The 17,065-nt window shown below is 34.5% G+C and overlaps 1 protein-coding gene across 1 annotated transcript in view; it reads right to left on the bottom strand.

Annotated features, from left to right (window-relative positions):
• cic (Putative transcription factor capicua) overlaps positions 1–17,065 on the bottom strand; it is an 80,700-nt gene that overhangs the window by 31,529 nt on the left and 32,106 nt on the right. The window contains exons 14-17 of the mRNA XM_071583473.1: positions 15,044–15,384; positions 11,336–12,526; positions 2,306–2,462; positions 464–743 (exon numbers count right to left, since the gene is read on the bottom strand). Coding sequence (XP_071439574.1) covers positions 464–743; positions 2,306–2,462; positions 11,336–12,526; positions 15,044–15,384 — 1,969 coding nt within the window. The remainder of the gene's footprint in view (positions 1–463; positions 744–2,305; positions 2,463–11,335; positions 12,527–15,043; positions 15,385–17,065) is intronic.

Here is a 17,065-nt window from a genome sequence, read left to right as displayed (position 1 = left end):
TATGCTTACATATTTTGACTTCATACCATGACCTACCTCCTCAATGACTGTACGCCATATCTGTTCAAAATAAAATATCAATTCCTTCATTTGACAGTAAGCATGTGCTAATTTGACACCAATAAGTCCTTCTCAATAATTTTTTTACATTGCCCTTCCTCCTATTTTTAATCCCTGTGGCCTTATTTCACATTACATGTGTCATATTCTTATTGATAGAGCTCTTTAACAGTATGAATGAAACACAATTTTATCATGATTTAACAATTTAAAATATCACTTGAACAAAATTATTGCCTTGCAATGAATTTGCATTTTTAGAGCCTAATATGGCCTCATTTTACCACACTTACCAGAGCAAATTAAAAAGAAAACCGAATTATGTGCCATTTGGAATGATTAAAGGCGACTACCTTTCGTTGTTGACCGAAATACAAACTGTCAGCCGACATTAATATCTTACCAAGAGACTGCCTTCGCTGCAGTGGTGCACGACCAAGCTGTGCCGGTGTTGGAGCTAAAATGAAAGCAGTTGCAGTGGCATCACTCGTGGCATTTGAAGCTCTGCTTTCTCCTTCTGACTGCACAGATGCAAGTGATGTAATAGATCCACAGGAACTTATGTTGTGAACTGTAGTAGCAAGGCCAACAGAAGTGATTATGGGTGCTGAGGAAGATGGAGGATGTGAAGATGCTGCAGAATGCTGTTGCTTTCTCTGGACACTCGTTTCATCACTTGCATCCTGCAAAAGAGGCGTGCATCCAATCAATGCAACCAACACTATTTTACTTCTTACTTATAACTAACAGAGTTACCTTCAGAAATTAGATTACTAATTACTAATATTTCCTCCTTTCCTCAGTTTTCAGGACAATATTTCTATTTTTATTTTCTGTGTACATTAAATATTTCTAATTTGCTCATTTTCTTCACATTCCATCTTTCACAGAAGAAGCAGAGAGAATATTATCTTTTAATGACATTTTGAACATTAAACTGATGCTTCCGTTATTCTATCAAATGCCCTAACTTAAAACAGGAAAAATATACAGAATGCATGTCAACTTTTTTAAGATTATTCAAACTATTTCAGCACACTATAGTCACACTATCTGGAAATACATGCAATTAACAAGTATCATTATGGAAATTAATCAGTAAGCATATATTGGCACTTTAAACTTTCGTAGAGAACTGAAGATGAGTGAAGATTTCTTATGCCATTCCTTGCAAAAGAAAGCCTGGCATATATATGATTTTGTCGATGTAATATGGAAGTGTTGAAAAAAAATCTTGAAAAGCAACAAACAATATAAGAACATATAAAAAGAACACTCGAACATTACTTCTTAATGATTTTGACAGAATTTAGCTCCGTCTTCCTCAGAAGAAACAGTAGTATTCTGTAATATTTTACATGTATATATATATTAAAATAAACTTGCTTGAAGAAGGCCGAAAGCTCAAACATTTTACCGTGTGAGTGTCCTTTCAAATGTTACTATTGTGCCATCCCATTATTTTATATAAATATAAATAAATATATATATATATATATATATACACACACATATACACACACACATATGTGTATACACATTCAAACACGAAAACCCACCCACCATATGGCGAACACATATTCATTCACATGGAAATAGATATTAGGAAAAGGGATAGGAACACACAAAGAGGACAAACACAGGAGAGGTGGGGAAGGCAGAATCGAACAGATCACAAGTGCAAAAATATATCCTCGATGCATATAAAATGCTCCATTCATGAAGGAACTTACCTCATCCGGCATATTTATACAAATATTTAATTTCTACTAACATTTTGTTTGAAAGAGTACACTACAAAATTTAATAATTTACCTATCATAAATAGACGCACGTAATGGCTGATGAAAAAGAGAAAATACCGACCAAACGAGTCTTTGAGACCCAAATTGGTTCACATTCAAGCCCTGTAAATCTAAATCATATGTACTATATGTAGTTGTAATGAAATTTTTAGCAACATTTGTTAACAAATTCATATTTTGATTCATTCTGTGATTTGGTTAACATGAAAAATTACAAATTGGTGATATAAATTGGACATACATAAGTATATAAGACATAGAACTCTATGGCTTTGCAAATTAGTATAATAAAATGAAAACTGCAATAGCTATAATGATGGTTACTACTGCTATAGGAGTTTTCATTTTATTTTATTAATACATAAGTATATTTATTTTTTGTTTAGATTATAAATATATAATACTATCTATAAAATTTGATGAGCAGATGCAATAAATACCTGTTTGGCATTATTTATGTTGTTAATGGACACTATTTTTCCATGGGATGAGTCATCTGGAACTGTGACCAATAAATCCTTACTGAGTCTAGAGGCTGCTTGACTTATAATGGACCCTTGGTCTAGGTGAGGAAGCGTTACACGCTGGTAAACACCACTGCAAGCAGAACAAATGTAACGAGAAGACATCATCAAAACCCAAGCAAGTTTTGAAAATGAAACTGTCCAAATAAAAATGAATCCATTGAATTTGTACCAAAACAAAGTTGAAAAACATCGCAGTTTTAGCTGCTTAACATTACTTTGCATGGTAGGAATACAAAACATGCTGAAATAAAGTTTACAGCAACATAAGCAATAATTATAGAGCGATGCACTAAGAAAAAAATATTATTTTTTATAAAATGTGCTCAAATAGCCTATCAAAGGCTTCTCCAATTACTAATTGATGATTCTTGTTGGCTTTAGTATCTCTGCCTAGAGGACTCTTTGGTCCATTTTGTCTACCTATGTTTCACCTGCCTGCTACACGCAGTGAGGGGACTAAAGCACCATGGAGGTGATATGAAGTCACCCATCAATTTAATTTCTCCACAACTTAATTTATTTCCCAGAACAAAGTGATTAGGTAGTGCTTTCTGAATGGAAATAAAATGCTATGACTGCAAACAACAAGAGTCTTCCAGGTGTAACCAATGGGCATATAAGTTGGGAGAAGAAAGGTGGGGTCATTCCAGTTGCTCTCGTCTGCTAACAATTGACTTGCCTTATGGATCTCAAGTTACAAACAGCGCTATTATTGGGTTCTCTGATTACCCATGCATGTCATTTCTTAATATTAAACTTCTCCATTCTTTTATCATTTTAGCTTTTCTTTCACCAATTTTCTGGCAAATAGGGGTAGTATCCATGCTATACACACATCAATGCTGCAATCTTACCTAAATCTATCAAAATTAGCTACACATCTACTTATTCTTTTCATTGTAAAAGTCATCTTACTGAATTTTATTTCCAAGAAATCAATAAGTATGAAAAATTCTACTAAAACAGTGCAAAAAAAATTCATTTTATAGGAAAACTGTCATACTAAATAGGAAAAAAAGATTCATTAGCATCATAAAGTTATGCTTAGAATTATCATTTTCTCAAATTGGTTTAAATGATTTTTGGTTTGAAATTAACTTGTGATTCAAATATACTATGAATACAATTATTTCCATCTAATTCAATACACATTAGGACTGCTTTTATTATCCATCACTTAGGATTGCTCTTTGACCTTTGAAAGGTGATTCCACAGGAGTCACAGCTCTCATGTTGTCATGGATGCTTTGGTTATCACTGTTCCACTGTTAGTAGCATTTTCAAAAAGCATTATGTTGACAGAAACACTAGGGGGATGCAGGGAAAAACATGGGTTATCTCCATTAGAGTATTTCATGCTGTAATTAATGTGTAACTTTACACATGGTAACTTATAGTGGATGTGCGTTCAGTAAATCCTCATGTTTGCCTATATTGTATGATTTTCACAATCAAACATTCAAATTTTGAGCCTACTCATGAATGAACTCTATGTGGTGCCTTTTGGAGTTTTTCTTACTGCAAAACTCAGATAGCATTACCTTGAACTATTTATACATACTTTTAGATTAACTAAGGTCAGCTTTGACAAAGACAACATCTTAAACTCAGGGGAATAGCAGTAAAGGGTGGATCTGTAAATATAGCATCATTCACATCCATATTTAAACATGCTATAATGAATGACTTACTTGTTTTCCTTTATCCTTTCACTTTTCTTGAAAGTAATTATCATTCAATATCCAATAACTCTTCCTCTATACTTATTTAATCACAATGATTATTCACTGCATCACTGAACAATTAGCAGCCATGAATCAATAGTACGTGGCCCAGAGGGGTCTAAGTTTGCTGAAGTTCAACATTCAGGTTTGATTATTTCTGCCAAATAATAGATGCTGTTTGCAGCCATTTAACAAAAAAATATAAATCTAATGTTGAAGCTGCAACACTCATCAGGTATGAGTTTCAATCTGTGTAATGGAAGGCAGCAACACTCTTAAGAGTAATCTAAAGAATGTCAGAGCTATTGGATCCAGTTGGTTATTCATTTTGATAAGCACATTAAAATTGCTTCAATATGGTCTGAACCTTTTCAGGCATATATATTCTGCAGAGAGGCAAAGAATTCTAAAGAAGAGGAGGTCCTGAAAAAAGTGAGGTCTTGTGAACAAACTTGCCAGGGTGAACAGCGTGCTATTTCAATCTAATTACACTAATTATTTAAGAGTTCTGAAACTTACTATTAGGTCAACAACAATACTCTCGCACATCCTATTCCAGAAGAGAAAGTAAACAACCAAGCTTCTCTGGATGTGAGAGATGAGGAGGAATTAGCTCAGGAACCTAACTATGAATAAAACGTACTCAGTAAGAGAGCAAGAAGACTGCACTTGAGAGATCTAATAATCAAGCAGCCATGTTGAAAACTTCTAAAACGTACTATGAACATTTAAATCACACAATTTATAAACATGTCACTGATATTGTTGTACACTTAGTTGAAGGATGCTTATGATCATTACGACTCAATTAATGTATCATTACATTTTAAGTTAAGGGCAGAGCGCATGGTTGTTGTGAATATAGAATAAAAACAATTCTGATAGTGATTACATAAATTTATGATTTTTTAAATTGAATACTTTTACCTAGCAGAGAGCATGAGTTAATGTAAAACATTTTTGTGTCATATGCTCACAGTATTTTTTTAGCACCCTGCAATCAACCTCCGGGGTGAGTGGCAGGGGGTTAACACACACCAGACTAATTTTGACCTTAATATTTTTACTCCTACCGGGGTCGGACTATGTTATTCTGATCCCTTATCATTTGTGGAAAAAATGACAACTTAAATCTGTTCTACATTTGATAAATTTTATAGCCATGATCTTGCCGACCATAGTATACTGATTTATATCCTATAATGGAAATAAACATCAAACAAAAATTAAGACTCCTTGATTATTTTTGCAACAAAGCTGTAAACATTTACTTATAAAATACGAACTCTTTTTCCAGCTACATATCAGGGGACGGAAAAAGTTATACCTTATATGTGTACTTCGAGCGGGAAAAATTCAACTTTGAGCATGCAATTACTTAAAAATGACTAATTTTGACTGCATGTTTGTTTTTGACAAAAGAACAAATATACAAATTCAATAGGCAGGCCAATTTCATCACAGGAGAGACTTCACCCAAAACTGCTAGTGAATAATGATTCTTTTGTTTACCTATTTTAATTGGATCTAATAAGTCTAGAGCATATTACTGTCAATGACACATTTCGATTATGGCTGATAATGTGCTGTGAACTTTTCGGTTGTAATCTTAAGTTTCTTAAGCATGTGTTTGCCTGCCACATTTGTCTACTATACTACTGTTGGTCAATATGATCGCTCTGAGATAAAGAATTTCTGAGATGAAAGTATGTACAACAAAAATACTGAGAAACATAAAAAAGCCATCCGATAGATCTTTCAAAATATGATGAAAATATTAAGCTTATATACCAAAACATAACAAATGTAAATTTACAGTTAAGGTGTATTTTAAATCTTAGAACCCATGATACTGATACATGACTATAATACACCTAATGCTGTTTTATTCTTTTTGTTTTCAGTCGGAAAAAATTCAATACTTTATCTATAGAAAAAAATAAGCAACAACTATAAATGCAGAGATCATATCAAATAAGCTCTCTCATTAGCATGGAAGGCCACAAACCATTTACATTATAATGTTAACCATTACAACCTCATAAAATTCACACAGATTTATTTAAGGTTATTTCATGCCTAGACATCAAAACATTTAAGCTACTGGTATTTCCCATTCACTGAACACCTAAAAACAATTAACTTTCTTTTATAATGGCTCCAACTTCAATTAAAGATGTTTAAAGTTTTTTTATGTTCAATAATAGATACACATACTCTTGCTACAATTATTCTCTTTACGCCATATCTGCCATTGATTGTATTGAGAAGTTTTAATTTCCTAAACTGACAATATCAAGAAAACTGTGATCATCAAAAACAAGTCTTTTGAAAATATATGGGAGACAAAATCCACAAATTTTACAATATTTTAACATGTATATAGTATTTTTAATGTTTTCACTGTTAACCATGCATAATCCCTAAGTGTATACATGGTAGATATGCATAAATACCACCTAAAAATGTTCAAAGATTTATAAAAAAGATAACTCTACCACTGAACATTACACTTTTGCACATTTAAGGCTTAGAATTACTGGCAACAATGCTCAATGCCTAAAGTCAAATCTATAGCAGTATTCAACTGTACACTATTGAATTTTTGCGATGACACCTGTAGAGAAGTCATAAGCAACCAGATGCCAATAATTTTTTTTTCAACATTTGAAAACTCAGAAAGATGAAAATGTTGGTTTATATTACCATGAAGAGATATGAAAACCTACAGTAATGAGAAGAAATAAAATTTTTGGGGTTAAAGTCAGTTTTCACATGAACTCCGACTTAAGAAACTATAAAAAATATTTATTTGTGCACTTAATATTTTTGTGAACTTGAAACTAGTCAACCCTTATTTTTTGTAGAAAAAAGCATGAACTGCTTATAATTCTATTTTTTAATGGTATAATGGTAAGACAGCTTTTCTACTGAGTCGATAATTAAATATAAAGTGATTAGATAAGGAGTCATTCAGATTAAATTAAGATATTCATCAAAACATTGTCATTGGAACACCAAGAAAATGAGATATATTAGCAGAGGAAAATGCCAAGGGAGCATTAAGTGAATTTATGATAATATGTCTTGTGCTCTTGAAATGATTCCTAACACTTAGTGAAAATGTATCTTCTAAGATGAATCTAAGAACATTTTTGGCACTTTTTTAAATTTGGAGTAAAATTCAAATCTTCAATTACTGCATTTCCCCTTGGTTAAAGTTTCAATGTACTTACAAATTAAAGGTTTACCTTGAGGCATATTGTGTGTTTGATTCAATAAATTCAAAAAAAAACAACTGCTCAAGTTATTAGGATTAATGTGCCAAAAGCAAAGTACTTTATATTAACTGTTCCACTTTGTTATGCAGACAATAAGCATGGGTTATATATTTGCATAATTATGGACAGTGTTTCTTAAATAAAGGTTATAGATCTTTATCATTCCCTAAGGCACATCAGAGATGTGTAAAGCGCGGGTATGCATGGAATTAACTAGAACAAAACAAACTTCTATTGGAGAAGAATTTTCTAGATATTTCCAAAACTTATTGTAATTTCAGAGAGATCAATCATATAGCCAAAAAAAAACAAAAGGAAGCTGTCTACCTCTACTGCAATCCCAGTTCCTGGATATCATAATTCACTCAATTTTCACTCTTTGAACTTTTACATGATTGATAGAATTTGTTGGGGTCATTTTCCCTCAAACTGAAGTGAACGAATTACTAAGCAATGCATTGGCAGTTACTTATTCATCATCCAACATATTATTTTTATTTGCTGACTGGTCCAATTATGACTAACTAATATGGAAAGACAAAATTGAACCTCAAATGCTTCTTATGCTGTCATTCCATAGCACTGAGTACATACAGGTTTCGAAAGAAAACCATGGAATTGGTGAATGGTTAGAACTAGCAGCTGTCCTTCATGGAGAAAAATCATATTGCATATAATAAGCATTATTTCTGTTGGACAGCCTTTGTTCATGAAAAACCATATTATTCAAGAGACAATCTGAATTTGATAATCTGCAATCTGGTCATCAGTATTGAAGAGCCACACACAAACTCATTAAGCTAAGAGATGTAGTAATCAAGTCAAGTGAAATTCACAGATAAGGCACTCTATGATAATGTTTATGATTCATTGTTTTATCAGTAATTTCACCATTTCTGATAAATGGTGATTAACTGCCAGGGAAATAAAAAGTATGGCTCTATGAAGTAACTTAAAAATATGCTGTTCATCATTACATGGCATTGTTAAAGTGATAAAGATACAAGTGCTTACAGAGCATTTTCTTTCTTTTAAATTTAATTTTTTATCGAGAATTAACAGTGTGATCGGTATAGATTTTCCATAGACATACCATACATTCAGATGACATTGGTTTTGTGTTGCCTATAAATAATGATATAATCTGGTGCTTCTCAACATAATAATCATACACTTGCTATGAAAATTGTGAGCTACACTCATAATTAAAACTTTTTTGTCATAATTATTTTGATGGTAATGGTCCATCACCAATGCCATAATTTGAACACAGCCGTAAATATCTTAGTGGACTCAAACATTTTGACAGAATATATTTGGCACGTAGGGTTATCATACATGTTTTCTTAATTCATTACAAGAAAGAGACGAAAGTCATTTTAAAATTTTAAGATAAAAAGATGGCATTAGATTTAATACTTAAGTTCCATTTACACTTCATTGTAAACTCTTTAAAACAAAAATCTAAATATTTACCCCCAATTTTGCAGTTAATTAACTCTGTATCCTAGTATTAGGAATATAATGAATTGCTTCCTTCACAAATTAAAGGACAGAAACATTTCCAAAAATGAACATTCGACAACACATCTCTAATTGCAAGTTACTCGTAAGCTTGCAATGAAATGATTCAATCTAATTAAGCTATATTGACTGTGGGCTTCTACTTCATTTTGGCTCTATGACTTTAAATTTAACTAAAATTAATTATTCAATGAATGAATGAGTTCTTTTTGGTTATGATTTGTAAAACACAGATTGTAAAGGGCTTGATATAATGATAAATTATAAGAATGAAGGTAACTTTTGTCTCTTATTGTCATGAAAAATTCCTGCAATATCAGCTAATGTGCTTAGCTGATATTGCATGAATTTTTTTGATTTTCTCAGTAATGACTAACGTTTGCCTTGAATGATAAGAGGAAAATATTTCCTTCTATCAACTCCTTGGAGACATCTTATAAGGCAATTACAGAAGTATTATGATATTAGTAAATTGGAAATAAAAAATACCATTTTGCATACTTCCAAATGATTTCCACCTTATTTCCTTTGAAGTCTACAAATGAAAGGATTATTTCTGAATGTTTCTCATTTTTAATGACCCCTTTCCAGTTTTCTATTTGTTGAACAAGTTTAAAAGAAGTCCCAACCCATTGAATTTATACCTTAAACTTATTAAAGGCATGTTTACCTGTTATTTTAAACAGTGTAACATATTGTTTAAAAAATAATGCACTCCATTCCATAACACAAGTTGCCTCCAGTGCATGAGACTGCTTTTGTTAGAAAACAATATTCAATTTGACTTAATTTCCAGAAATTTAATGACTTTAGGACAACATATTATTTGATTCAAACCACTGTATGAATCACTAGGGAATTTCTACTTTATGCCTAAATGTTATGCAAGAATTTATTCCATTAATCCTTCTAATGGAAAGAAAACTCCTTTTGCTTCCATTTACAATTCACCTAAAATTGCAAAATTCATCATGTAAACAAGAAACTGTAAATTACAGGTTGTAATAAAGTATTGTGAAACCCTCCCTAGTAATTTGCATAAATTGCTTGCCTCAATTTTCTTTTTGGTACTATGATTTTTAGCAGAAAATAATCTGTTCAGCCATTCACCTACACTGCACTCACACTAATTCCACACAACCCAATGCATCTTCAATTCCTTTCTTTATTAGTTCTTTCATGTTTTTATAACTACTTGCCCTCAACACTGTCCCTACATCTCATTTGCTTACTCCAACAATTATATTCTGAGTCTTCTTTTTGATGTTGTTGACTTTTCTACACAAGCATTTGATGTAATGACTTGCCTATTATTGAGTCTAATGCAATAAACAGGACTTGTACATGACTTCAGAGGGCAGTATCCCTTAGTTGGCAGGATTTGTTATGCTAGGTTATTTGTGTCATTACATTTAAATGCTGACATTATTGAAGTCATGTCCTATTTCCTTACCTAATACTTTTTTTCATTACCCTCCTTTTTTTTAACAATTCACCATTGCTTTAATATCTTACCCAATTGGGCCAAGACACATTTTGCCCACCTCATTGACATATTTCCGGCTATCGGGTGTGAACTATCTTTCCCCAGATTCTAATCTGTATTGATCAATCTTATCAAAAATAATCATCACTGCTATGCCAGTATACTTCTAGTATTTATTAGGGCACATAAGCTCTTCGGCCAGTTTGTGCTAATAGAGCATATGATTGGTGCCACTGATTTATAGAAAATATATTTTCTACTTTCAATCTGAATAAAATATAACTACAAAGTAATCGTTACTACAGCATGTAGTTTTTGAATTATCACATACATTAAAAATATTTTATCCAAAGGAATTATTTAAAAAGGAAGAATTTTGGACTGAAACAACAACCCTGTTATAGTGTATAGGGGAGGGTATATACATTCACACAGAAAAATCCAAGAAATCTTTCAAACTCTTGATTGAGGGAATATTATTACACCAATTTGCATTTATTATTATGAAGAACATCAAATAAAAATACCATGTCATACACAAAATGGTAATCTAATATTCTACATATGTTATCATTAGGTTAAAATTGATATTAGCTACCACTTTTGATGCATCAATTATGCTTAACCTCAGCAAAAAGTTAATAATTCATGCAGTTAAATACAATAACAGGAAATTCCACATAAGATGCACCATATGAAGAATGTATGAGTGCTAGCAATATATTAATGAAGCTCTACAAAGTTAAAAACAGAATTTTGGTGCTTCACAAATTGAAGTTATTAATCAAAAAACAACACATGCAATAATGAGTTCACATTCAAATTATTAAAAATTATGTTTTGCGAGTAATAGCAGGAAAATTAAGCCAGAAGATGCGAACATTAAAAAGCATTGTATTAGATATTAGGTTGAGATTAGAGCACCTACCCATGACCAGAGCCATCAGCATGAGAAGTGACCACTACAGTCTGAGGAAGCACCTTGCTTACTATCACTGTCTGTGGCACACACCTAGAAACAGATGATGAAGTGGCAACTACCGGTGATGATTCTGGCAGTGTAGCAACCATACTAGTGGTTGATCCCATTGAAGATGATGTGGCTGGAACAACAAATCTTGTCTCTCTACTTCTCCCATCTCCAACCTCCACTGTTGTAGTGAGTGTTGCACCCGTTTCCTCTGATGTTGGGTTGAGAAAGGCAAGAGTGACGGGTCGATACACAGTCGTTGGGGCTGTCCTTCCAGTGGAACCTTTGTTGCCCAAATATTGCGGAGCACTACCTGTAGCAGCCTTAAGCTGAAGTACACTACTACCCGTACCAAGGACCGTACGCTGAGAACCATCGCCCACCATACTCCCTCCCACCCCAGTCACAACAACCATTGGTGCACTAGAGCTGTTGTTTGAGTTACCATATGTCAGTGTGTGAGCATTGCCACCAACATAAGCCAAACGACCTACTGTACCGCCAACACCACCAACAAGAGCCAACTGTCCTCCAGTTCCCTCACCACCAACATAAGCAAGTCGAGGCGCACCACCACCCACACTACTGACATATGCTAGCTGACTCACAGTGCCACCTACTGTCGCCGCACTAACAACTATTCCTGCAGTGGGTGCACTCTGTTCACTGCTGACATATGTCGTAGTTGGGGCAGTAGAGGGATTTTCAATTGTGGTGATATTAACATATGATTTACGTCCTACAATCTGATCACTTTCCACTACAGTATTTAAAGATGTTGTCACTGCAGGACTATTTGAGAACGTCTGTCCAGCAGTTGTATTTCCAGAGATGGACTGACCTGATGTTTGTCGGTCTGATGCAACACTGGTTGTAGTTCCTGTTGTAGCTACACCAGAGTACACCCATGTCTTTTTCACCTTGGGAGAGATGGGCATTGTCTTAAAAGCCCCACCCCCACTTGGCTGAAAACCTGAGATACCTGAGGGATTCACAGGAGAACGATAAGAATATGTACCAGGAGTACCACCCACAGTTGTAATGGAAGGGTCTCTTCGTGCTTGATGTTGCTGCTGCACCTGCTGGTGTTGCTGTTGGCCAGAGAAACCAGATGTGGTTGAAGTTGTCTCTGTGGTGGAAGGGTGTGGCCTGGAAGTCAAATGAAGTCATCAGAAAATGAGACTAGGATATTAATTAGAATATGGACATTTCAGAAATAGACTAAGAATTACACAGCATTATTTGTATACAAGAAGTAGGATATTAATACAACTTATTGATAATTGTAAAAAGAAAAAATTGATATGGCCAACAAATTACTCTCTTCATGTGGTTTTTTCTGACAGGACCACAGACAAGGACATCATTGACAGTACTGTGCAGTATTTCTCATGTATATTGAAAGTTTTACTTGGTGCCTCTGCAATACGATATAAATACATATTCTCTAAATCATCTTCTATTACAGTTTACTCAAATATGTACCTTTATGAAAATCTCTTTTCTTATTGAGAGAAACAGATTTGGCATTTACCCTAGTAAGGAGAATAACCTAATACCAATGATGGAGTTTCTTTGGCGATCACATCTACAAGAGCCAAAAAAACACCAAATTTCTATTTGATAAGAGGTTACATAATTTTTTGTGAGAGATATGACAAATAATGCAAAGAATAAGAATTTACATTTATTTATCTTGATTAAAGTTTATACCACAAACTCGACTCTATTCTTTCATGAGAGATAAAACATCATACGTAACACAGTAACACAGCACATAGCGTATGCTATACATAGCATGCACAACAACATAAAAACACAGTAATCAACCCAAAGGTCGGTTTGGTAGGTGATGGTAGAGTTCACCCAGTACTAAGACCAACAGCATGTGAAATTCATACATCAGGGTAGGGGGGCCAGTTCCTTTCCCTGTAGCGGTTATGGTTTCCGAAGGAAGATCTGGAACCCGAAAAATCTCATAGCTTGGGTGGAGCTGCATGTGCCCAGAGACTTGCCCGGGAATCAAACCCAGGACCCTCCGTCAGTAGTCCAACACTCTACCGCCTGAACTACCACGACCCACGTAAATATATATACATACTACCTTGATCAAAAATTTCCCGGAATTTATTCAGAAAATTAAAAATACAAGTTTATTCATCTAAATCTATATTGTCCCCTTCAAAGTAATCCCCATCGACTGCAACACACTTATGCCAGCGCTTGATCCAATCCTCGAAACATTTTTTATATTCGGTTTTCGGTATGTCCATCAGTGCTTCCTGCGATTTTTCCATTACTTCCTCTCGGCTGCTAAAACGCGTTCCCCGTAATGGTTTTTTAACTCGAGTGTACAGAAAGAAGTCACAGGGAGCCAAATCAGGTGAATTCGGTGGCTGTTGGATGGTATTTGTTGCATTTTTCGTCAAAAAATTACGAATAATGATAGCACTGTGCGACGGTGCGTTATCATGGTGCAAAATCCACGAGTTTTCTGCCCACATTTCTGGTCTCTTTCGGCGAATTGCTTCACGCAAACGTCTCATAACGCCCAAATAATACTCTTTGTTTACTGTCTGGCCTTCTGGCAAAAATTCATGATGCACTACACCGTTGTAATCCATGAAAACCGTCAGCATTGCCTTCTTTTTTGACTGAAAACGACGTGGTTTTTTTGGTCTCGGCTCATTTGGTGAACGCCATTCACTTGCCTGATGTCTGGATTGCGTGTCGTACTCATAAACCCACGTCTCGTCTCCAATAATGATCCTTTTGATGAATGTGGGATCGGATTCAGCCTCGCAAATCATGTCTTTTGCGACGTCAACACGGTCTCTTTTTTGCATGAAATTGAGGTCTTTTGGAACCAACTTTGCTGCTACACGACGGAAACCCAAATCATTAACCACAATGTCTTGGGCGGATCCATAGGCAATGTTCAAGTCCTCCGCTATTTCTCTGATGGTTAATTTGCGGTTATTGACCAACATTTCTTTTACTTTATCAATTTTTTCACCGACTTTCGATGTCGATGGTCTGCCACTGCGTTCATCATCTTCGATTGACTCACGACCACTTCTGAACCGCTCGTGCCACTGGTAAACGACCGTTTTTTTTAGAAAATCGTTGCCGAAACACTTTTCCAACATTTCCAACGTCCGTGCGCCACTAAATCCGTTTTTTACGCAAAATTTAATACAAGTTCGTTGTTGCAAATTTAAATCCATTTCTGAAATTGTAAAAAATCGCCAACACACACAGAGATAGATGTACTCTTGGCTACGTAACTTTTGCAAATGTCAAGTTATGACACTAAGATTTAAAGGGAATATCAACAACAGATGTACCAATTTAACAAAAAAAACAGAACTCAAATCGGAATGATGGGAGCGCCACACGGTGGTTATTCCGGGAACTTTTTGATCAAGGTAGTATACTCTCCTTCAATCCCATTACACACAATATAAACTAAATCACACCAAGTGCCCCTATAATTTTGGTTAAAAGGTAAAACTTCAAGCATTGGTTGAAGACTACCATTATTGCATGATGTGGATATAATATGAGGGTGTGTTAGAGAATGTATTCTCTAAAGTTAAGGGCAAAGAGAGCCTTTTACTAACTTGAAAAGGGTAGACAATATTTTCAACTCTAAAAGCTAATTACCCTGCTTTGATGGGCCTGGGCCTGCATGTAACATCTGTGCTTCCTTGATCTAATGACTGAGTGGCTGGTTGAGAAGTGGAAAGCGCCACAGCAGGGGGACCTTCAGCTGGCCTTGGTCTCAGGGACTGAGCAGGGCCCACAGCAGATGAGGAGGACATTGAGGAGACAGGACTGAAGCGCTGCTGTGGAAATGCTTTATTCTCAATGAGAAGTAGAATGGGCTCTCCATCACTCTGTGATTCTGAATCTGACTCTCGCACACGCTCCTTGCACTTGAGATCAATTTCCACACTGGGTGCTTGGGTTGCATTGGTCTTGGAGCCAGCCTCCTCACATATGACCTAGAAGAAAAAAAATAACACATGCTAGGTGTAATATGATAGTTTTTAAAAAAAACCATGCATTTCGGTTTAACTAAAAAGCATTCAATTTAATAACTTTTTAAGTACAATAAAAAAATACCATAAATACCAACATATAAGAAACACTACTGGTGAAACTACTTGGGAGAGTGTGTTGAAGATAGGATGAATCTAAATTGAAATTAAATTAGAAAATATAAATATGAGTATAAGGGCTATGCAATGAAGAATAATCATAAAAAAATTTTTATCCCATACTTTATTGTGCAAATATGTAATTTTATGTTATATTGTTAGCTTAATGTTTAACATATATGTGGCAAAAATGTCATTGATTTGATTCCAGGATTGCATCAGTAGCAGCCACTGTAAGTTGAAAAATATTTAGTTTGCCTGGGCCTGCCTCTGACGATGAAAAATACTTTCTAAAAAGGTGTTTCTTCCCATTAGGTGACAGTAAAAAGTCACATGGGGCTAGTTCAAGACTATAGGGAGAATGGGGCACATACTTCACATTGCTTTTTTTAGATAATAATCTAAATGAATCATCTACTGTGAGGGGTACAAAGAACACAAAACGTACAAGGAAATCCCACATGGAATTTTTCTGTTACCACTATATGAGTAAAAACCAATGAAATTTTCAATATTTCTAATTGTGTTCTTAATGTAGCGTGACAGTCTTCTCTCACAAATGCCGCAGAGGTGTCAATGTTTATGTCTGTAAGAGGATTGAGTGCAGCTCTGGGTCCACCTTCCTTTGAAATGATTCAATGTAGTGTTTGTGGTCCTCTATCTATGAGGACTCTTCAATAAAGTTTGACCATACAATTTTTATTCACGAAATCCACTTTGAGCCAAAATTTAACTATATATACAGAAAAACCCCATATTTTCAATGCTATAGGGATGCCAAAAAAATGTAAAATGTTGGAGAAAATGCAACCAGCTTAAAAAGGAAAACCCTGAAAATGTTATTTTTTCAATTCATCTTTTCATTTTCAAGCAGGATAATATTTATATTCCAGAGTAATTGAGGAATACTTAATATATGAGAATCTGAGCCACCTTGCCATTCGACTAGGGCAAACAGTTGCCCTACTTCACAGTTCTTTGAAAAAAAAATTATTTTTGATTCAGCTCAGTTTTCATGAAAAAAGCAAGTTTAAATACTTAATATTATTCAGGAGCTTATCAATGTTATATCTGTTGCTGTCAAGGCAGCACAAATGAACCCAGTCGTAAGGCCACCAGTTCTTGGGTTTTTCAGACTTCACCATGTTTGGGTCAAAGTCATTTTCAATCCTCACTAAAATTATGTGCAATATGAATAGTTACCTTGAGGTGTGGTTACTATGTATTAATTACATTAACTAACTCCCAATCGCAAAATGTGTAAAAGAGTACATGATCTGTAAAGTCGATTAGGGAGTTTTACTCTCTTTCACTTCATAGCACACATTTTTCTCTGGCAAACTGACAGAGTCTAAACAGTTCACATTTTCTTCACTAGTGGAGCTATTTACTGCCTTGCCATATTTAAATTCTTCCCTCTATCTATTCACATACCTGCCCTTGTCTTTTTTATGTGTATTTGTCCTAAATGAAGTCAAAAAAGCTATTATAAAGGCTGATGCACTTGAGTAACAGTTTTAAAATG

The sequence above is a fragment of the Hetaerina americana genome, unplaced genomic scaffold (assembly GCF_022747635.1).
Source record: "Hetaerina americana unplaced genomic scaffold, ioHetAmer1.1.p SCAF_14, whole genome shotgun sequence".
Taxonomy (NCBI): Eukaryota; Metazoa; Arthropoda; class Insecta; order Odonata; family Calopterygidae; genus Hetaerina; species Hetaerina americana.
The sequence above is the reverse complement of the archived record's forward strand: the minus strand, read 5'-3'. Positions and strand labels throughout refer to the sequence as shown.